The sequence below is a fragment of the Dryobates pubescens genome, chromosome 4 (genome assembly GCF_014839835.1).
Source record: "Dryobates pubescens isolate bDryPub1 chromosome 4, bDryPub1.pri, whole genome shotgun sequence".
Classification (NCBI taxonomy): domain Eukaryota; kingdom Metazoa; phylum Chordata; class Aves; order Piciformes; family Picidae; genus Dryobates; species Dryobates pubescens.
Window position 1 is genome coordinate 21,656,749 of NC_071615.1, and position 23,534 is coordinate 21,680,282.

At 45.2% G+C, this 23,534-nt stretch overlaps 1 protein-coding gene across 1 annotated transcript in view; it reads left to right on the top strand.

Annotated features, from left to right (window-relative positions):
• The window catches only part of AKAP9 (A-kinase anchoring protein 9), a 106,766-nt gene that overhangs the window by 8,089 nt on the left and 75,143 nt on the right, over window positions 1-23,534 (top strand). Inside the window, exons 2-6 of the mRNA XM_054160930.1 lie at window positions 10,138-10,392; window positions 15,326-15,370; window positions 19,096-19,149; window positions 19,613-19,783; window positions 22,760-22,915. Of these exons, the coding sequence (XP_054016905.1) occupies window positions 10,138-10,392; window positions 15,326-15,370; window positions 19,096-19,149; window positions 19,613-19,783; window positions 22,760-22,915 (681 nt within the window). The remainder of the gene's footprint in view (window positions 1-10,137; window positions 10,393-15,325; window positions 15,371-19,095; window positions 19,150-19,612; window positions 19,784-22,759; window positions 22,916-23,534) is intronic.

Sequence of the window (23,534 nt, forward strand, 5' to 3'; positions counted from 1 at the left end):
GACTCAAGGTGTGGCCTTCCCAGTGCAGTCACTTGCCTGGTCCTGCTGGTCGCAGGATTCTTCATCCAGGCCAGGATGCTGGGGACCAGCTGGGTACACTGAAGCTTATAGAGGGGTTTGGAGAATCAAATGGCAATAAGAATTTGAAAATGCTCTGTAGGAACTTCTCTGTAGTAGCACATTTAGCTAATTGCTGTACAGTCTGTGTCCTCCTGTTTCTCTCTGAAGTGAACTCTAGAAGATACTGTGACTTCAGGAGTTCTGTGAAGGACTCCAAGCAGGAGTCCCCTGCTTGCTCTCCTGAATGGAATTAGCTGTCTGAGAGATAAATTGCAATGATGTAAGGTTAGCAGGGAGAAAGATGGCAATTGAGTGACCACTGAAGAGAAAAATGACTGACTCACTGACATGATAATACTATTCTTCTTGTACCAAGCTGTGTGCTTTCCATCAGTTGTTAGAGAAGTTCAGATTGGAATTTTGCCTTCTTTGGGGCTCAGGGAAAGGAGACTCCTCTTTTTTTGTGTCTGTGATTATAGCAATGTTTTCCTAAGGTGATTTTCTTTGAGGAAGAAGATGACTTGGACAAGCCAGACTTCTTAGCTTTTTGGGTACTTGTAATATTTGATGTTGTGGTTTAATTACTTTTTAGATTGTTCCTATTGTGGAATGTTCTTGTTTTGACTTTTTGTTTTTTAAAGCCCTAGATATAGTGGAATGGACCTGATGATGCTTCACTGTATTGCAGTTGTTTTCTGAAAATAAATTGTTATCCTGAAAGAACTCCCAGGCATTCATTCACTGAGCCTTCAGCTGTTGACTTCACACTGGATAGCTGACAGGACTCTGAGCTTGGTGAGGAGCAGGTGCTAAACCAGTTGCCTACAGAACTGAAGTAAAGGAGCTACCTGAGCAACACTCAGATTGTTAGTAGGGGTTTTTTTCATGATACAAAAGGCAACAGACATACTGTCACATGTTTGCTGACTCTGCCGCTCCTAGAAATCCAAGTCTGAGTAGCTGAATGAATTCATACCTCTACTTGTCCACTTAGCTGCTACTGTGCTGTAAACCAAGTTTTCTCCTGAAGCCCATCCAAAGCTTCTTACCTGTGAACATCCTTTACTTCTTTATTTCTCTTTCCTGAGGTGTGTGGTTGTTGACCAACTGGACAGGGAGGGGATTGTGCCCCTCCACTCTGCTGAGACCCCCGCCTGGAGCAATGCATCCAGCTCTGGTGCCCCCAACACAAGAAGGACATAGGTAGAGCAGGTCTAGAGGAAGCCACAAAGATGATCAGAGGGCTGGAACCCCTCCACTATGGGGACAGGCTGGGAGAGTTTGGCTTGGAAAAGACTATGGGGAGACCTTAGAGCAGCATTCCAGTACCAGGGGCTACAGGAGAGCTGGGGAGGGACTTTTGACAAGGGCTGGGAGTGACAGGACAAGGGGCAATGTCTTTGAACTGGAAGAGGGGAGGTTGAGACTGGAGATGAGGAAGAAATTCTTGATAGTGAGGGTGGGAAGACATTGGAACAGGTTGCCCAGGGAGGCTGTGGATGCCCCCTCCCTGGAGGTGTTCAAAGCCAGGTTGGATGAGGCCTTGAGCAATCTGGGCTAGTGGGAGGGCCTTGGCACTGGGTGATCTTGAGGGTCCCTTCCAACCCAAGCCATTCTAGGATTCTATATTCTAGTCTGAGTAGACTCAGTGATTGGACTTCTTACCTCATGCTCTGCTCTTTCTGCATCTCAGGGCCTGTTTGCTGCTGCTAGCAGAGAGAATGCTGATGAAGTTAGCACCAAGGGTTAGGGTACAGACCAAAAGCACTGCTACACCTTGTGTGCCACTTTGGGGATGCAGAGTAACAGGCTGCACCTGTGGGGAGGAGCTGACCAACAAGGGATTCCATCCTATGGCATTATATTCAGGATGAAGCTGAGGGATCACCAAGGTCAAGCCTCTGCAAAGGCCTGTGTCTGAGGAGGACTCTGTCCATTCTGCCTTCAATGCCAATCTATGAGTTTCTGAATCCAATTCCAGAATCCAGCTCCTGAATCTGATTCCTGCCTGCTGCTGAGTCCCATCTAGGACTTCCCCAGTGCCTGCCACACTATCAGTGGTGATGTAATACTGGTTTTGTGTGTATTGTACATGTGGAGAAGACAAGGGTTGATGGGGACAAGGCACTGCTGGGGAGATTCCCAGTGGAGTTCAAAAGGACATATTTCCCCATGAGCACAGTTGGACATTGGAATCATCTCCCAAAGGAAGCAGTGGATGCCCCTGCATGGGAGAGTTTGAAGACTCAGCTGGACAGGGTGCTGGGCCAGCTTGCTTCAACTGCACTGGAAAGGTTGGAGCAGATGATACTTGGGGACCCTTCCAGGTTGGCATTCTATGATATGTGTGGCTGGCTCGGCCACCTGGGCACACCCTGGCTCAGCCACCTGGGCACACCCTGGCTCATCTTCTGCCGGCTGTTGACCAACACCTTCAGGTCTTTCTCTGCTGGACAGCTTTCCAGCCACTCTGCCTGGAGCCTTCATTGGATTCTGTTGAATTAGAAGATTGCTGAAATAGAGTGGTTTTGTGTGCACACATAAACCTGGTGGCATGTAGAAAATCTTGGCAGTGTTCTAGCCAAGGAACTGATTTTTCTGACTGTTGAAGGTCATGGCAGCAGGAAGGGTTGGTTAGTGCCAGAAGGTTGTCAAGGGCTGTGAGGTAACAGCTTCCCAAAGTACTGTAACTGTATGGAAAGCCCCCGATGCCTTCAGCCCTAAGATCTGGCTCTTCATGTTAGGATTGAAACCCATCTGCTGGGTGCAAACTTTCCAAACACTTCCACAGCACGTGAGAACGGCTTGGCAAAGCAGGCAAGCGTTCTGGTTCAAAAAGTTGGTGAAGAAAATCATTTGACTCGTTACAAACCAGCAGTTCAGCAAATGAAGTACGAACCCTTCCCTCCCTCTCATGAAATGTTGTCATGTTCCCTTTGTTAACATTTGTTCGGTCAAGTTTTAGCTCTGGCTTGGAGTTTCCTGGGTTTTAGGAGAGTGAAGGGAGGAGCAGGAGAAACATTTTCCTTTGCTGGGAGCTGAAAGATTTTCTGAAACATCTTTATTAATCCACTTGTTACCATTGTGGTAACTCCTCCTCCTTCTCCACCTCCCTTCTAAAGGTGGTTTCGGAAGGTTGTAGGACATTGAAGACTGACCTTGTGCCTTTGGGTGGTTTTCAGCCTGGCTGAGGAGAGCTTCAGCAGCCAGCTGGTGTTACAGATAAATCTGGTGGCAGAAGGGTATGTTGTTGTCAGTGCTGAACTCTGTTGCCTTCTCATTTTTACCGAGCCTTTGAAACTTTGGGCAGAAGCAAAGGATGGGCCTTTGAGACAGCCCCCCACTGGTGATCTCCCCCTAACACACAGTAAAAGAGGCTCTGTGTTACCTCAGCTACCTCAGCCTTCATGGGACAAAGACTTTCTAATGTCTCAGGCTTCAAGCATGAGTGACCTCTTCTTTTTCTCAGAGCAGCATGAAACGAGCTTTCTGTTGCCCTCTCAGTATTGTTGCTGACAGCCTGGCCCTGCCCACTTATTTCCTCTTCACTTGAGGGAAATGCGAGGCCAATGTGGGTCAGATGCTTTCAGTCACCCTTGATGTCAGCAGAAGCAGATACAGGCATTCAGTATGAGAAGGATGAAGTTAAAAAGTAAATAGGAGCAATATATAGAAACATTTGGGTTGGAAAAGACCTTCGAGATCCAAGTACAACTGAGTCCTGAACATGCTTGTCTAGAATGGGAATTCATAGCTTTTATTGCTATTTCTGGGAGTCAATAGGACTGTAGAATTGTTTTGCTTGAAAGAGATGTTAAAGATCATCCAGTCCAACCATTGTCTAACTCTGAGGGCTATACCATGGCCCTCAGCACCACATCTCTGCATCTTGGAAACACCTCCAGGAATCAGGCTTCAGCCACCTCCCTGGGCAGCCTGTGCCAGGCTGTGAGAACCCTTTCAGTCAAGAAGTTTCAAGAAGTTTCTTCTCATCTCCAACCAAAACCTCCTCTGGTGCAGCTTGAGGCCATTTCCTCTGGTCCTAAGTCACACCATTCATGTCTGTAGAAGTAGGTTTGCTAAGAGACTAGTTGGGCAGTTTTGGGGGTAGTTGGCTTTTCCTGAAGCAGTCCAGCATTGCAGTCTGCTGCTTGTGTTTGTGTCTGTCACTGTAACCTGGCTTGAGAGCATTTTCATGCACTTCCATTCCTTGTCCAGAAAATAACCCAGCTGTAATGAACTTAACTGTTCCTAGGTCTGTTCCTATTTAAGTTCCAGGGACAGGGAAGAGCAGACCGGATCAGAACCAGGCTAATTCTGAGGCTTTCCAGCTCACAGTGCCATCTGGAGGGGTTCATTCAAGTTCAGTGCCCCTGCTTATTAGCACTGTCAGCATCACTCTCTGACTTGATACAGACTGCTGGAAAGATAAAGGATGAGGACACTTGCCCTGTGTGCAGTTTTTCTCACTGTCCTGAGCTGTCCTCTATGATCCTTCACCTGTAGCTGCAAATCCAGGTGATCTTGAGGGTTTTCTTTGGAGTACTGCAAAGGAATGGCTGAAACCAAAGGAGTCTGGGGTTTGTATTTAGGAAGAGACAGTGGCATTTCTGCTTTGGAAATGGTCATATTCTTGCTGGCACCCTCTAATCCTCGTGAGCCACTTAAGTCTCTTAAAAGGAGAGGTTCTAAGGTCTTGCTCATGTTATTTGGGAAAAGCAGACTGGCAGAAGCTAGATTTGGATTAGCCATTAGGAAGAGCTTCTACAGGCTGCCCAGGGAAGTGGTGGCATCACTGTCCCTGGGAGTGCTGAAAACACATGTAGATATGGCACTTCGGGACGTGGTTAGTGGGCATGGTGGTGTTGGGTTGATAGTTGGACTTGACGATCTTAGAGGGCTTTTCCAGCCATCAGGGTGGTGGAACACCAGGACAGGTTGCCCAGAGAACTTGTGGAGCCTGGAAGTGTTGAAAGTCAGGATGGACAGGTCCTTGAGCAGCCTGGTCTAGTAGGAGGTGGGGCAGGGAGTTGGAACTGGATGATCTTGAGGATCCCTTCCAACTGAAGCCATTCTAGGATTCTATGATCTTTAATCATAGAATAATAGAATCAGGAAGGTTGGAAAAGACCTCAAAGATCATCAAGTCCAACCTGTCACCCAAGACCTCATGACTACTAAACCATGGCACCAAGTGCCACATCCAGTCCCCTCTTGAACACCTCCAGGGACAGTGACTCTACCATCTCGCTGGGTCCCTTCCAACCCAAACCATTCTGTGATTCTATGATTCTGTTGAATCCAGATTTATTTAACCTGGCCTTCTGCTCTAGGAATAGTTCAGACAGACCACCTTTGACCACTGTCCCTGATGGACAGTGCACCCCAGCAATGGAGACTGCCGGTGCTGTTGCCAAGGGTCAGACTGTGCTGGAGAGAGCTGGATAAATAATTAATGCTGCTGTTGTAGTTACAGCAGTTCCAGTTTTCAACCCACCACAGACAGTAATCGTGGACTCTCTTTTAATTTTAATTGCCATAAAGTAGCCATGTCTGTTGCCAAGAGGATTTCTGTTTTGCCGAGAAGCAGGGCTCAAAAAAACCCTAAGAGCTGGGAGGTAGTTTAGTTATTTGAGATGCAAAGGTTGAGAGTCAGGGATGAGGATCAAAAGCAGCTGCTCCTGCAGGCAAAGGCTGATGAAATTTTCAGTAGGGCTCAATACTGCATGCAGGACTCAAGGTCTTGCCAGCACGATGTGAAAAGCTGGAGGCAGTGTGCTGGCAGGTAAGTGGATGGTGAGAGGCTTGCTGGCCTGAGTTGTGGCTGACTGTTCTCAGCTCTGCATCACCACTCACTAGGGGATCCGTGCAGAGCGCCCGCTCGGAGCTGCGGGCTTTGTGTCCTTCCTTCTCCATCAGGAACTTTGTATGTACATCTTTGGCTCTCACTTGCAACTTTTGTAACTCAACCCAGACTTGACCCTGAATTCTTTGACACTTCAGATTCAGAACTGACAGAAACATCATTGAGTTCTCCACAAATTTAGTTTTGGCGTTGTCAAGCTGATATGCCTGGAAGACAGATGTGGTGGATTGACCTTGGCTGGATTCCAGGGTCCCATCAAGGTCCTTAGCTGGACAGGGAGAGAAAATGTAACAAGACAAGAGCAGGGGGAGGTCACCCCACCCCCAGTGCCCTCATGGGGAAAACAGACTTGGGGAGAAAAGTTAGTTTATTAGCAATCAGATCAGAGTAGGAACAAGTTCCCAGGGATGTGGTTGAGGCCCCGTGCCTGGAGACATTCAAGATGAGACTTAATGTGGCCTGGGGCAGCCTGCTCTAGTTGGAGGTGTCCCTGCTGACTGCAGGGGCATTGGGACAAGATGACCTTGGAGGGTCCCTTCCAACCCAATGCAATCTGTGAGTCTTAAAAACACCTTCCTCCTCCCTCTCCCTGTGCCAGGCTTTGAGGACCCTTATGGTCAAGAGATTTCTTCTTGTGTCAAACCTAAACCTTCCCTGGGGCAACCTGAAGCCATTCCCTCTCATCCTATTGCTTGTTCCTAGGGAGAAGAAGAGGCTGATACCCACATATGTGTGTACAGGAATGTGTGGAGTAAGAAGTGCATGTTTTGTGCCTGCATCCATCCCTAATAGTGGTGGTATTCCCAAATTATTAAATGCTCCTACAGAAATGGTCATCTGAGGACTTGTGTAATGCAGAAAGTCCACCAGCTCAGTCTGCACATGTGTTTAGCTGTAGAAGAAATGTTTGTAACTGCTGTGGTAGAGTTGGGTCTGTTCATTCTGAAGAAGTCAACAGCTTCTTTGTGAAAGGAGAGGAATCTGGCAGGCCAGGGTGCCTCAGCTGGAGCAGGCCAAATGCTTGAGGAGAGACATGCAATAATTCACTTGTGCTTGAGCCACAGGGATGGTTCTGCAGACAAATAAAGCAACTGTGAAGCTGCTGTGAAAAAGCCAACTTAACTTGCCATTGCAGAGGGCTTCAGTCAAGTTGGGGATGAGAATTCCTGAGCAGTGGCACCCCATGGCCTTCCATTATTTACAAATAGGTAAACCAAGCAAAATCTCACACTTGAAGTTGGGCTGCCTGTGTCACTGTGGCATCTGGATGAATTCTGCTTGTCTTTTGGGTAACTTGAAGGCTCTTTGATCAAGAGAAATGTACAGTATTAGAAGAATCTGGTAATGTCACAAGGAGACAACTGGAAACTTTATCCATCCCCTTTCCAAGAAGATAAATCACAGAAGTGCCAGGTTAGAAGTGATCCCAAGGCTCATCTGGCCCAACCTTTCTAGGTGACGGTGCAGTTGGAATGAGCTCGCCCAGCACCCTGCCAGGCTGAGTCTTCAAACTGTCCAATGCAGGGGCATCCACTCCTTCCCTTGGGAGATGATTCCAATGTCCAACTGTTCTCATGGGGAAAAACCTTCTGGAGTCTAATGGGAATCCCCCCAGCAGTAACTTGTCCCCACTGACCCTTGTCTTCACCTTGGGACTCTTGTAAAAGGGAGTCTCCATCTTCTTGGTAGCCTCCTTTTATGTACTGGTCCATTGCTGTCTACAACTACCAGAAGGGAGGTTGTAGCCAGGAGAGAGCTGGTCTCTTCTCCCAGGCAATCAGCACCAGAACAAGAGGACACAGTCTCAAGCTGCACCAGGGGAAGTTTAGGCTGGAGGTGAGGAGAAAGTTCTTCACAGAGAGAGTTGTTAGCTGTTGGAATGTGCTGCCCAGGGAGGTGGTGGAGTCACCATCCCTGGAGGTGTTCAAGTGGGGATTGGACATGGCACTTGGTGCCATGGTTTAGTAGTCATGAGGTGTTGAGTGACAGGTTGGACTTGATGATCTTTGAGGTCTTTTCCAACCTTATTGATTCTATGATTCTATGGTAAAAAGATCCCCCCTAAGCTTTCCCTTCTCAAGGCTGAGCAAAAACAACCCCAGCTTTCTCAGCCTTTGCTCACCTGGCAGGGCTGCCAGTGCTCTAAATCTGTGCTTTCACTTTTTTCTCTCAAACTTGGAAGTCAGGAGAAGATCATCCTGACCATCCTTTCTTTTCACGTAGTGTGGAGGTGGTAAGCTTTAGTAGATTGTTGGTGAAATAATTAGTATTTCCTATTTAATAATAAAGTGCAAAAGAGTGGTTTGCCATTGGAATGGGCTGCCCAGGGAGGCGGTGGAGTCACCATCATTGAAGTGTTGAAGAAGACACTGGATGAGGCACTTGGTGCCATGGTTTAGTTGCTTAGATGGTGTTGGGTGATAGGTTGGACTTGATGATCTCAAAGGTCTTTCCAACCTGGTCTGGTCTGGTCTGGTCTATTCTATTCTATTCTATTCTATTCTATTCTATTCTATTCTATTCTATTCTATTCTATTCTAAAATATAATAAGGAAGTGGAGCTAATTAGGGATGCAGTAGTGAGGAAGAAAGTCTTAAATACAGGCAGGAAGGGAGTATTAAATACATAGGTGAATATATTTGGCTCAGCAAATCTTCAGGTCCTCCTTTAGAGCAGGAGCCATATGCCAACCTGTCAGTTGTCCTAAGGATGGAGAGGAGGCTGAAGGAACCCACGGGGTGATAGCAATAGGCATAAACCAGGCAGAAGTCAGAAGTGATCTGTCAGTGCTGCGTTGCTTCAGGCAGGGGCTCCTGGGCTGTCTCGGGGCCAGATGAGGACCAGAGGGTGCTTCAAGTGACAGCTCACACCGTAACCCAGCAGGGACTGAGAGAGGGGCTCCATGTATCCTGCTGGATTGGGGTGCTGAAGAAGTGGGATGGAAGCCTGGCTTTCTCGACTGGTGAATATCTTGAGCAAATATTGCAGCTTTTCTGGAGCCTGTCCTTAGAACTGCAGCAGGTTTATAAACACCATGTGAGATTTGGGTATTAAGTGATACCAAAAGGATTGAGAGCTTTATGGTCTTTATCTGCAGGCTTCATATTTACACTGGAGCTACATCTCTAAAGTTGCAGCACTTTAATCAATATTGGGCTCTCCAGTGGGAAAATAATGCTTTTTGGATTCCAGATTTTGTTGGTGGGACCTGTTTTAGTTGTGAGTTTTAATGGGTAAAACCTGCTGTGCTTGGTTTGATTTGAACCAGGAATTTCTTCTTGTTAAGAAAACAGTATTTTAAATGGATTTTCTTTTGTAAACCACTATAAAGTGATTAAAAGTGCTAAGCTCTTCAAAAGGCAGTGCCGTGCAGCATTTGAATAGCTTACACCTTAATTGGTTTTTCAACTCTGTGCCTGCCTCACCTGTGACTTTTTGTTCAGCAGCATGTTTTGCTACAAGGTAGCTGCTCTTGAGTTTGCTCACTCTTTGATTTTTAGACTCTTCCCTTCTTATGTTTTGCTGTTTCTCTATGATGTTTCCAGTAACTTGGGCTGCTTTTTGAGTTCTGACGTAAACTTTGTCTAAAATCTACTGTGGTGCTGTGGAAGGATGGTTTGCTTTTGTCTGCTTTTGTTTTAAGAATTAAAAGGCAATGCCTGCAGATGAATTTCGAGTTTTCTTTATTGCTGTAAAATTGAATGAGACCAGAGGGTATCCCCTGGCATTTATCCTTTATGATAACGTTTGCACCTTTACCTTTGAACGCTTTGATTTCTAGGTGTCAGTCAGTGGAGCTGTAACTTGGCAGTGTGAAGTCAAAAAGGAATTAATTAATGGATTGTTGGTTTACATTGAAGAATGTTTTAAAAGCAGAGAAATAAAAAAGAGAATGAATTAATAGATGGTTGGTTTACACTGAAGAATGTTTTTAAAGGAAACTGTACTGCAGTAACTGCAGTGTGAAGCCGAAAAAGGAATTAATTCATAGCTTGTTGGTTTACAGTGGAGAATGTTTTTCAAGCCAAAGAATAAGCTGTGTAATAATCTGTGGAAAGAATAACCTGGATGGCTTGGGTATGCAGCAAGTTGTTCTCAGTAGTGGTTAGTTTGAAGCTTTATGCAGACCAACTGGGGAGCCTCTATAGAGGGATGTCATTAGTAATAAAGAGGAAAACTCACCTTTAACAAGATTCTGTCTTCTCTACAGCTTGCCCAGTTCAGGCAGAGGAAGGCACAGACCGATGGTCCGAATGGATCCAAGAAGCAGAAAAAGAAGAAGAAAGCAGCAGGCATCAAAGATGAGGAATCAATCCAAGATGGGCTCGATGCCGATCGATCTCGAGGCGATGAAACACCTGCCTGCAGCAGCCGAAGGGGAGCAGCTGCCACTGCTGACTGTGCTGTTAGCAGGACGTTGCATGGTGGGGAGCTAATCAAACACAACCAGGCTTACACCATTGAGGTAAGGTTGCCTGCCTCACTTTGGGAGGGGAGGACAAAACAGCACTTTAGTTTTGAGTGTTGGAATTAAAGGAACGAGACTAGGAATTAAAGGAGTTCTCTGAGATTGGGGATATGATTTCCTTGCCTTCTTTGTCCTTCAGATGTCTAGAGAAGGCACTTCCTACCTACGTGCTGGCATCAAGCTTTCTGTGATGGTCAGTATCATGTACACTGTGGAAAGTTTGTTGGTACTGCCATGCTCCCTGAGTGGGTAAAGACAGGTTTGGCTTTATTGCTTCATTTTAGTGAGGCGGAGGTTGGTCTCTTCTCCCAGGCAACCAGTACCAGAACAAGAGGGCACAGTCTCAGGCTGCGTCAGGGGAGGTTTAGGCTGGAGGTTAGGAGGAAGTTTTACACAGAAAGAGTGATTGCCCATTGGAATGGGCTGCCTGAGGAGGTGGTGGGTTCGCCGTCGCTGGGGGTGTTCAGGGCGAGGCTTGACAGGATGCTTGGTTGCATGGTTTAGTTGATTGGGTAGTGTTGGATAATAGGTTGGACATGATGATCTCAAAGGTCTCTTCCAACCTGGTCTATTCTATTCTATTCTATTCTATTCTATTCTATTCTATTCTATGCCTTTTGCTTTATCCAGAGTTCACAGATCACAGTGGATTTTGATCACTGTAGCTATGGCTACAGTAGCAGGCAAAACTGAACATCTCTTTTGTACCCATAATGTGATTTGAGTCTTTCTGTTTCGTGAGAAGGAGGAGTGAAAGTGCTATTTGGATGTTTTAAGATGCTGGTGAACTGATACTCTACTTTTACTACTTAAAGAAAAGTAGTACCTTGGTGGAGGGGCAGAGAGACTAAATTCTGCAAATAACTGTGACTAAGTAACTGATCCATTTCTGGTACAACATTCAGCCTACAGTCTATCAGTACAGCACTTTATAAGTACATGCTTTTAATATGGAGCTTGTCACACATAGCAAACTCATCTTAGGGCTTCAGATCTGTAGTACCTCAATAAAACTGTCTGTGCAACTCCTGGCTTTTCCTGGAGGAGGTAATCAGTGCTGATTTATCCTGGCTGAGAGCAAGTACATCTCCCTGCTACAGCTGGAGAAACAGGCTGACGTACAGAATCATAGGGTAATTTAGGTTGGAGGGAACCTCTGAGGTCATCTAGTCCCAGTCCTGTGCTCAAAGTAGGTGTAATTAGATCAGGTTGGTGCTGGGAGCCTGTGCTGGCCTCTGAATGCTGAGTGCAGGGCATGGATGGTTTTAAAACTGAAGCCCATGAGGGCACGTTCTTAAGAGTTGGTGTGACCTTTCTGTGGCCTAACTTACCTGCAAAGCAATGCAAACTAATACATCCAGAAATGCAGAAGGTTGGTGTTTTCCCTTGGTATTATTGACTTCCACCAAAAAAAAAAGCTGCCTCCCATTAGGAGAACATTTTGGTTTGTCCCATGTTATCTGTGCCCTACTTGTTCATGTTCAGTTGATATTTTGAGTTAGAAGGTGATGTGCCCAAGTCTCTATCTCAGCAGTATTAATAAAAGAGGAGAAGCTCTGAGATAGTTCCAGTGAATCTCAGAACTTTCTGTTTTTAGTCTTGTAAGCACAGTGATGTGGCCAGAGAGAGGCTGTGTTACAGTAATTGGATTAGAGCTTGCTTAGCAGAAGTGGCAGTCACTGTAGCAGGCAGTTTCAGGCTAATCTCTGTGGTGGAGAATTACAGACAGCTTCTTTGAGCTGGTTGCTTTTTCACCCAACATTAAATCTTTGCAGGCTGCTGTGTCAGGAGAGTAAGGCAAGATTACTGCAGGCATTATGCAGGATTATTTTCTAGCCAAAATTTGGTTCCATTTCCTTATTTCATCTTTACTGCAATTCCTGTTTAGAATTGCTCCTCCTGTGCCACAAAATAGAACTTCTAACTCTACTGCCTATCTCACTACAGGGCTTGACTAGGCTCTTTTGTGGTAGTTTTGTGGATAGAAGATTATCCCCTTGCACTTTTTTTCAGTCCCCAGTGGAATTAGAAAATCCAAATCCCAATCACAAAGTTTTTCTTACTCAGTGTGAGTAACAGAAAGTACAATAGAGGAAGTGCTCCCCTGGAAGCTTACTCCCTGTCTGATCTTAGAGGGCAAAATTCTGTTTAGAGAATTCCAAGTTCTATTTCACAGTCATCCCTTTCCCTTCCCTTCCTAAGAGTGGGTTCTTCCATCCTCCTGCGATCTCTCAAGTCACAGAAATTGATTAGGAGGACTCTGGAAGCACTCTTGATGTTTTGTGCTGTCATTGTCCATTCCATTTCACCTTCTGTCTGGGCTTACTTGTCATTTCCATTAGGTCTCAACCTACTTACAAGATTTATTAGAGAAGTGCCACTTGATATTTCTTGTCTGAAGCCTCTGGGTCTTAACTTCTTTCATGTTAACTGCTTTTTGTCTTGGTCTCAGAAAAAGAACAGTATGTTGAGTCTCTAGTTGCCTTTGGGCTTTGTCTTTAACCTGTAGCACCCTGGTATCTTCTGGTCTTGACTGCCATAGTGTCCTTTTCCATACAAATAATCTGGAACACACAGCCCAGGAAATAAACTGGATCAACAAAACTTCTGTTTTTAGGATTGCTTCTTTTTGGGACTTTCTGCACATAAGAAAGGAAGAAAGGAAAAGCTACTTCCAGGGTAAATAGTTGCTGAGATCACCTCCTCTGAGGGCACTTGAGATGATCACAGGATCACCGAATATATCTGGTTGGAGGGGACCTTCAGGAGCATCTGGTCCAACCTTTGAGATGATGCCTAGGACTAGACTGTACTAATGCCAGGAAAGCAAAGAAAATCAGCCTGTGGTAGGGTAAAACTGTCCTGGAGTCACCTGGGTAGTAAAAGCTATTAAACAAAGCTTCTTAGAAAAGAAAAGTGTGAAGTTCTGTGCTGAAGAGCACCTGCTAATTGACTGAGGTGGGATTAGTAACTCGTCTGTTGTTTCTCACAGGACGAATCCCCTTGCTAATAGTTTTAGAATAGCTTAACTGTGGTAAAATTCTATACCTTCATGGTCATGGTTTCTGTTTTAGAACTTACTCCATCTGTAAGGCAAGGGACAGAAAGAATAAGAAGGAGTCACAGAGTAGGATTCATGAGAAGACTGAGGAAGAGAAGCGACAGACATACGGAATCAGAAGCAGTATGGAGAAACAGGAGAGCTCAGTGAGAAAAGACCTAGGTGATGAATGTGGGTAAGGCATTCCTGTGAGAGAAGCATGAAAGCAGAGAGCAACCAATGGCTTTGGCTAGAGAAGAGGGGTTCGGGGATGTGCAATAAGATGGAAGGTTTGAAAAGCAAAGGAAGGGTGGATAAATAAAATGCACTAAAAGTAAACCCAGTCTCTTCAGCTAGTTTAGCAACCCTTGAAAAATGTTTTGAAATTGGAGGGTGCACATAAACAAATGTGTGGAAATTATCTGCTCAGTAATGAAGACACTGCCAGAAGGGCAGGGAATCAGCTCCCAGCAGTGCATGGTTCTGACTGCAACTGGTCATCTTCCCGTGCACTGCCAGCCCCAAGGACTGTAGCTGGAAAAGTTCAGTCCTGTCTGTTCTGGCATAATGCTTTATTGTCATCTGTGACAGTTTCCTACAGGAACACAAGCATCATTTTTCAGTGCTTGTGACCAATTTCGTATGTCAGTTCTCTTGTAAATCCTCAGATAATGTTGGGCATCCAGTGCCAGAGAACGTGACTCCTGTACAGTGCCTCGCCGCAGACAGAGGCAAGTTACTCTGGCATGGACCTGCTGTGTTCCAGAGGCTGATGACTCCCTTTTCTCTTTGGTATCATCTGGCAGCACTTCCTCTGAAGAAAGCACACAGATAAAAATGGTTTTAATTTTCTGAACACTTAAATGTTATCATTAAAGGTCCTGCCTGCACAGCTGATGGAGATAGTTGGCTACAAAGAGTCTTTGAGTTGCCTGTTCAGTGTGTTCTAACCATTAGTCACATGGCTGAGGAAATACTGAATAAAGAATTAACCCAGCTTGCCAGGAGTTGTTTGAAGCAAGAAACTTCTGTGGGGTATAGGGAGTGGAATATGTGCAAACCAGCAGCCTGAAGTCAGAGTGCAATAGAAACCTCTTTCAAGTTCATAGATTCAGAGAATGGTTTGGGTTGGAAGGGATCATCAAATCCAGCCCCCCTCCCAAGGCAGGGTCACCTAGGGCAGGTCACACAGCAATAATTCTAGGCAGGTTTTGAATGTCTCCAGAGATGGAGACTCCACCACATCTCTGGGCACCCTGCTCCAGGGCTCCAGCACCATTAATGAAGTTCCTCTTCATGTCTGGATGGAACTTCTGATGTTCCAGTTTGTGCCCCTTGTCCTGTCACTGGGCACCACTGAACAAAGCCCGGTCCCATCCTTCTGAACCCCACCCTTTGAGTATTGATCAGCATTGATGAGATCCCCTCAGTCTTCTCTAGGCCAGAAGGCCCCCAATCCCTCAGCCTTTCTTCATAGGACAGATGTTCTAGTCCCCTTATCACCTTTGTAGCCCTTTGCTGTGTCCTCTCCTTCTTGAACTGCGGAGCCCAGACTGGACACTCCAAATAAGGCCTCACCAGGGCAGAGCAGAGTGGGAGGAGAAGTCCCTTCACCTTGATGCCTCCCTGGATGCCATTGGCCTTCTTGGCCATAATGTCATATTGCTGGCTCTTCCTCTTGTGCACCACCCTCACAGGCAAGAATTTCTTCCTACTGTCTAAACTTCATTTAGCTTCTTGTTCTCTCTATTTATATATCTATCTCTTAATTAGTTTCACACAGATGTTAATATTTTCATATCCTGTCTGCATACTCAGAAGCAGGTGGGAAATGTCTTGTTTACTGGTTTTGAGTGCCATCATTGTAAATATCTTCATCTTTTATTTTAGCTGGAAAGTGACATTCCCACCACAGTAGAAGATTACAGCTCTGAGGTAAGACTGAGGCAGTACTTTTCCTAACTTTCAACTTTTTCTTTTGCATTTTTGCTGCAATGCTGTGCATTGTTTGTATGGAGTCACAGAATTGGTTGGGTTGGAAAAGCCCTCCGAAGATCATCGAGTCTGACCATCAACCCAACACCACCATGGCCACTAAACCATGTCCCCAAGTGCTATGGCCACACGTTTCTGGAGCACCTCCAGGGATGGTGACTCTACCACCTCCCTGGGCAGCCTGTTCCAATACCTGACCACTTTTGCAGTAGAGAAATTTTTCCTCATCTCCAACCCAAACCTTCCCTGGCACAGCTTCAGGCCATTTCCTTTGGCCTGAAACACAACCATTTGTTGTTTGTAAGGAGTGAGCGGTCTCAGGCATGAATGTGAGTTGGGAACAGGCTTGCAAGAAGGAGCCATGGGATATTTGAGTTCAGTAAATACTGTTTGTAGTTCAAAAACTCAGTTTTTTGCATCTCAAATGTGACAACCTGGGGTTTGTTTGCCACTGCAAAACACACCCTAGAATCTTAAGCTTGGCAGCAAGTAGGAGATGAAGTAATCCAAGGAGTCTCCACTGCTGAAGTAGACTTGGTGTGGAACACTTTGTGCCTCTCTGATTTTATAAAACTGACTGCCCCTTAGAATAAAATCTTTGTCCCATCCCAGCACTGTAGCTGTTCATTGTGACACACACCAGGCAATGTCTCCCTGCCCTGCTGCACTGCACGGTGCAAAAGGAAACCATTACTGCAGCAAGCAGTCTGGACATGCCCCGAAAACTGGACAGACTTTCCCAGCTCACATGCTGTGTCTTCACCTGCTCCTTCTCCCAGGCTGCTTTCAACCACCTCTGTGTCAATGTGCACAATTTGTGTATGGGTAAGCTGTAGGCCCAGGAGACCAAGCTCACCAGGCCAGTAGGCCTTGTGTAGACATCTATTAACAGTGGAGTTGGTGTCATGGAATAGCAGGAGTTGGAGGAGACATCTAAAGATCATCCAGTCCAACCCCTCGCAGGGTCACCCAGGGTACGTCCCACAGGAACACATCCAGAGGAGACTCCACAACCTGTCTGGGCAGCCTGCTCCACTGCTCTGCCACCCTTTAAAGGGAACAATTTATCTGGATTTCAGTTGTCACATATTGCAGACAAGTGAAAAAAATAATTTTTAATTGAGGTTTTTGAAGCTAATAACTCAGTACCAGCTGTCTGTCTGCTGTCACAGCAGAATTTCTGTTGTGCTGGAAGTTGCCAGGCTGCTCATGAGGCTTCCATCAGCACAGCACCCTGCTGTGTGGTTTGGTTGTGTTTGCTGTGGATTATGGTGTCATTTGTTGTCATGTCTGAAGTTGCCTTTTACCTTCTGGTACCTTCAAAGAAGAAGATACCAGATGAGAAACACCATGGACCACTGTGTTAGAGGATCTTCTTAATGCTGATTAATAGCTGAGTGGTGAAGGTCAAGAGGATGGGGCTGAGCTCTTTTCAGTGGTGCCCAGCAGTAGGACAAAAGGGTAATGGGTACAAAATACAACACAGGCAGTTTCTCTTAAACATAAGGAGAAGCTTCTTTGGTGTGAGGGTGCTGGAGCCCTGGGAGGCTGGGTGGCCCTGGGAGGGAGCAGGCAGCCCAGAGAGGCTATGGAGTCACCTTCTTTGGAGACATTCAAAACCCACCTGAGCATGTTCTTGTGCTGCCTGATCTAGGTGACCCTGCTCTAGCAGTGGGGTTGGACTGGCTGATCTCCAGAGGTCCCTTCCAACCCCCATCATTCTGTGATTTGGTGTCACTGTTGTTCACTTCTGTGATGTCCAGGTGCTCAGCTGGGTCCCTGTGAAATCAGGCAGGATTGCCAAAGTTCCAGACAGCTGTTTTGACTGTGAATAGCAAAATCCCTTTTATAAGTGAAAAGCCTTTTGTAGAAAACTCAGCTGCTGAGGAGTCTGGAACCCCTAGTGAGATCAGGCCTTTATGTCTTTCCTAGTAGCTCTTGTTCTAAAGCATCTAAGAGTCTTTGATTGTTGCACACAGAAATGATTCACAGGGATCTAATACTGTGTAGGTTACAAGAATTATTCACTACAGCTTTATCAATTAAGCCTAAATAAAAAGGGAGGTAAAAAAAAAAGGGGGGAAAGAAGTCTTTCATTATAGAGCTTCTATGAAATTACTGGTGTAATTAATCTGGGAAATGCACCCAGATCTGAATGGAGACACTGGTGCCAGGCACTGCATAGACACTTGTATGGCTGAGTGTAGAAGAAACATCTGCATACAGTTCTGGTGCCCCCAACACAAGTAAGCATCAAACTGCTGCAGCAGGTCCAGTGGAGGGTCACAAAGATGATGAGAAGGCTGGAGCACCTCTGCTGTGGAGACAGGCTGGGAGGGTTGGGGTTGTTCAGCCTGCAGAAGAGAAGGCTTCAGGGAGACCTTGGAGCAGCATTCCAGTACCTGAAGGGGCTACAGGAGAGCTGGTGAGGGACTGTTGACGAGGGCTGGGAGTGACAGGACGAGGGACAATGTCTTTGAGCTGGAAGATGGGAGGTTGAGACTGGAGATGAGGAAGAAATTCTTGACAGTGAGGGTGGGAGACACTGGAACAGGTTGCCCAAGGAGGTTGTGTCAGCTCTAATGCAAACATGATGGTTGCATCATCCCATTTGTAAGTGTTGTTGGGGTTTGTGTGACTTAATGATTTGCTCAAGCATGGTAATCATTTGTAAATAAGTCCTGATCCAGACTGTGGCAGATATCTGAGTATTTTTTTTAATGTAATGTAGTGGTTGGGTCTGAAATGCTATGATGCTTCTCTACCAGCATTTTCCTTTCAGGCCCTGATGTAATGAACAGCTTTGAGGGGGAATAACAGCTGTTCTTGCTTTCTCCTTTGCAAACATTGGTCTGCTCTTTGGCAAGCCTGCCTGTGCAGTTTATGCTTGCTCACAAGTCCACAGCATATTCCTTTTATTTGGAATTATTTGGGGGTTTGACCTGGATGTGCTGTTTTGGATTGTCCTTGCCTTTGGGACATTCATTACTGTTGGTTTCCATAGACTGTAGAACAAAACCTCTCACAGAAGCTGAAAGGGGTTGCAGTGGTGGGTGAGCGAGCGCAGGGATTTTTTAAGTGTCTTGTGTTAAATGTATCATTCCTGCTCATTTTCAATGCTCAGAAATTCCTTCAGATTGAGGGTGAGTCTGTGACCTGGCCTTTCATGCACTGCCAACAAACTGGTGACTGTCAGAAACAGTCAATCTTGGGGTGTCCAAATACCTTTTAGAAAGCACAACTATGTTTAGTGATGTATAGAATGACTAAACATGGAGTTTAAAAGGCAGCAGTGCTGCATTTTAGTAAAGTATAAAGCTTTGAGTTGGCCTTTAAATCTGAATTCCTTTTTCTTGTTTTCCTCTAGATGTTTAGATGTTTAAATTCATGTTGTGTTTTGTATTTGTAGCCAGTGGTATCTATTTTTGCAGTGTTGGGTGGTTTACCTGTTACCTGTGCTTACTTTGATAACTAAAAAAATAGATATTTTTATCTATAATATTGACATCTCCATTATCTAAAGCTATTGTGTAAGTAAAATGGTTTTTGTAGCCTAAAAAATTCCCCTGGGGCTGCAGGAAGTCCCCACATAAGATTCAGATAAATGGAAAACAAGTCAAGCTTTATTTCCAGTAATAACCTATTTAGAAATTGTCTTTATACAGGTAAATGGTTACAGTTCTGTGGCGAGCACAGCTGCACCTACAGACCTATCCAGGGTACAGTATTGCAGATTCAGTCCTAACACTAATGGGGAATTACTAAAAACCTCCAGCGGTTTGGTTTGGAACTAAAAACTCTGTTGCAGCTTAAGAATGTGTTTTGCCTGCTGTGCTCTGCGTCTGCATTGTTTGTTATTTATTAACACTGTGTGTCATTAAACCTGAAATGCAAAGCAATTTGCTACTTCTATTAAGGCTAACTTGAGATGCAAAGCAATTTACTGCTGCTATTAAAGCTGAAAAGACAAAGCAGAACTCACAGAAACGCTTTGTGTCAGTGCTGTTGAGGTGTGAGTTGCACTAACAAAGGTTTCCATGGCAATAAGATCTTCAATGCTGTATTGTCTGTCAATGTGCTACGGTGGCTTTTGATACAGAATTTGATACCTGAGCTTGCTTACTGTGATAAAGCATCCATGGCAAGAAACCATGGCATGTTAAGGAACTTGGATTGATTTAGGAAGAAGAATTTGGAGTTGGAGGAATGTGTTCTGAGCATGGAATGCAGCACTCTCACACGCAGCTAGAGGTGATGGAGAATGAATTGGCTGGGAAACAGCAAGAGATTGAAGAGCTAAACAGAGAGCTAGAAGAAATGAGGGCAGCATATGGTACAGAAGGATTGCAACAGGTATCATCCCCTTGGGTCACTTGGTACTCGCTGCTGGGTTAGGTGGGGAGACATGGAGCACCGCCTGGAAGGGCTGGTTGAATGGCAGCTGTCCAGAAAGCAGGCTGTGTGTGCTGGAGTTCCACAGCCTTTCTTTCAGCACATACCATGCTCTCTCCTTCTTCGAGTGGCATTGCCATTGTGTGTCCTTTCTCTCTGTATTTAAAATCAAGTTGAAATTTAAAACTGCCTTTGCAAGTGACTATACAATTCCAGTCTTCTTCACAGCAGCTTTCTTCAAGCCAGGAATGGAAAGGTGATTTTCCTCAAGGAAAGACCTAATTCTTCTCCAATTAGTTCTTGAATTAGTTTATTTAATACCTTCCTTGTTCCTTCAGGATAAAAATGCCTCAAGTTTTACTTCCTAAAGAATGACAGCAACTGAGACAATCCTTGAACCAGAAAGGTGTTTGCATGTCAGATCACACAGTCTGAAACACAAGGTGTCTGAAGGTTCTAATTAGCATCTAGTAACTTGAGATCACAACAAAGTATCCCTCACTTGAGAAACTGGAATTCAGAGTTAAATTGCAAAGATCATTAAAAACTTATTCTTCCACTTTGAGCAAGTGGTACAGTGCACTGAAGTCACTGCTTTGTTGTGCTTCATGTCTCATCTCTTTCTTTGAATTTGGGTTCAGGTCACATCATTGTGCTTTTCTATTCTTTACAAAGTACTATGGAGTATCAAAATCATTCCAGTGGTTATTTTCACCTTCATTATTACTGCAGAATTATAACTTTTTTTCTGCTTTCATTTCTAATTCATCTGTCAGTATAGATGTCCTGTTTTCCACCATACTCTAGTGATCTTCAAGTGGTTGCCCTGGAGGAGGTAGTTGTATCAATTTTTTTGGATGGATCTCTGATGTTGCATTTTTAGTCAAACTTTGCTTTTAATTTCTGTCTTGTTTCTGCTGTGCTAAGCATAGTGGTTATAATTATAGCATAAATTGCCCAGGGCAGTGGTGGAGGCCCCATCTGTGGAGACACTCAAGGTCAGGCTTGATTGGCCTCTGAGCAACCTGCACTCGTTGGGGATGTCCCTGCTCATTGCAGGGGGAATTGGGCAAGATGACCTTCAGAGGTCCCTTCCAACCCAATGCATTCTCTAACACAGGACTTCAAAGCTTCAGTTTCTCACCATTGTGGCTGCTGTTAATTTTCCCTGAAAAACCTGTGAGTGCAAATGTTTTCATTTCTCAGATGGTTTTGATTCCTATTTCAAGAAGAAATTCAAATGCGTTAAACCGAAGCAGAGCGTGGTGCAGTGATACTCCAAGAGTTGTGACCTGTTTTTGTCTGGTAGTGAGGGGTACAGTGTGTGATACCTCAGCTGAGAGATGCATCTGGTTGATGTTTTTGTTGTTGGTGGTGGGTTTTTTTCCAGAAGAAACAAAATAACTGTAAAAGGAGAGGGCAGAAGATAGGTTGTGTGCTTGAGTTCTGGCTAAGAAACGAAGTTTAGAAGTGTCAGCACCTTGTGGATCAGAACAGATAAAGTCAGTTACTCAGTTTGATAGAGCAGATGCAAAAGGAAAGGGCTGGCATGCTTCAGTGTCTGAGCTGTTCCCAGTTTCCTCTGCTACAACAAATATCCAGTATTTCCAGTGGATCCCTGCTTTTAAAGGAGAGGCTCACTGCAGTGTTCTGAAAAGAGCATTCAAAGCATTGCTCCACGTGTGCAGTAGGTGGGCTTGTTTAAGGGACTTCTGGTTTTTATGTCCAACAGAATAATGTCCCTCTTCTAAATCAGGAAGCTGTATCTGGAAGTATTGTCTCAATACCCAATGGAGAACATGGAGGAGCTTCTTTTGGGGAGCACTGCAGACGAAACAGTCACAGAGGGTGGCTGATGGTTTAAGGATTGTGCAGTAGTACCTAAAGGTGAAGGTTCAGCCAGCCTTGAAGCAGTTCAGACTGGTAAAAATAAAGTGAGCTGTGAACCCTGAGTACAATCCTACAAAAATTAAACCATTTCCACAGATTTTTTTCTTGTACTCTTAACAATTTCTTCATCAATATGGATTACAAAAGCCTCCTCTATTAAATGCACTTTACCAATGTGCAGCTGGAGCTGATTTTCTCACGTGGGCACAAATATTTTCTCTGGGCTCACCACGTAGAGTACTGCATGTCATTTCTTATGTGTTTTTAGAGCAATGAGTGCAACTTGTGTGAGAGCTGAGAAAACTTGCATTGTTTGTGGGAAAAGTGAAGAACACAAGGAGTTCTGCAGAACTGCTGCAACACGAGGAGGTTGTAGCTGGTGAAGGGTCTGGAGAACAGGGCTGAGGAGCAGCTGAGGGACTTGGGGGTGTTTAGTCTGGAGGAGAGGCTGAGGAGAGACCTCATTGCTCTCTACAGCTCCCTGAGAGGAGGCTGGAGCCAGGTGGGAGTTGGGCTCTTCTTCCAAGGAACCAGTGACAGGAGGAGAGGAAATGGCCTCAAGTTGCCCCAGGGGAGGTTTAGGTTGGAGATGAGAGGAAACTTCTCGAAACTTCTTGACCTAAAGGGTTCTTAAAGCCTAGCACAGGCTGCCCAGAGAGCTGGCTGAGTGCCCATCTCTGGAGGTGTTTCCCAGAGACAGAGATGCGGTGCTGAGGGCCACGTTTTAGCCCCAGCCTTGGCAGAGTTAGAGAATGGTTGGACTGGATGATCTGAAAGGGTTTTCCCAACCCAAACCATTCTGCAATTCTCTGTACTCTGATTTTGCTCTTGAATAAATGTTTTGTGGAGAGGTCATCTTGATAAACAAGAGGGAAAAAAACCTGTTGCCGACATATTTACAAATGGAGTTTGGAAAAGAGAAATGCTGCACTTGGTCTGTGTGGCAGCTTTTAAATGCAGAGGTTAAGGATGACACATTCCTACTGAACTAGAGTAGTATTGTTTTGTTTGTGGCTCTGCTGTGCCCTGACAGCTTATCTTTTGTAGCTGCAAGAATTTGAAGCCGCTATCAAGAAGCGAGATGACATCATCACGCAGCTCACTACGAACCTGCAGCAGGCACGGAAGGAAAAGGATGAAACGATGAGGGAGTTCTTGGAGCTGACTGAACAAAGTCAAAAACTGCAAATTCAGTTTCAGCACGTAAGTTACAAGTATTTAGCTGTGTTTGGAAATTGGGGTCACTTTGAAGGGTCCAGAAATGGCTACTTCCTGCAGAAAAGATAGGATTTTCTGGTGCTTCTTTTAAGACTTGATCTTTCAGTATAAATCATCAGTCTCTTCACAGGTCCTTCATCACTGCAGCTGGTTTATTATGCTAATGGACTACAAAATAGTAAAAAAAGATAAGTCTGTTTTCTTCCCTGCTATGTGGTAACAGCTCCTGATTAATACTGAATGATGGCAGTTATCTTCAGAAAAAACCCCACCACTTCTGTAATTCGTTCTCAGAGCTTTGGGCTGAAATCCAGCCTGTTCCCTTTCAAATCAGAGCACCCAGCCACCAGCTTTGGTGGGCCCCCCCTTCATGGTCTGGTCCTTCTGTATTTCTGGGTAAAACTGCCTCAGGTGGTGTTGCTTGAGGTCATGTAAGTTAGTTAAGTTTCAGAGAAACATTTGTTGCAAAAGGCACTGCTTATTGATGTGCCATGGACACTGTTAATGAGCCAGGGTGTGCCCAGGTCACCAAGAAGGCCACCAGCATCCTGGCCTGTATCAGCAGAGGTGTAGCCAGCAGGAGCAGGGCACTCAGTACTGAGAA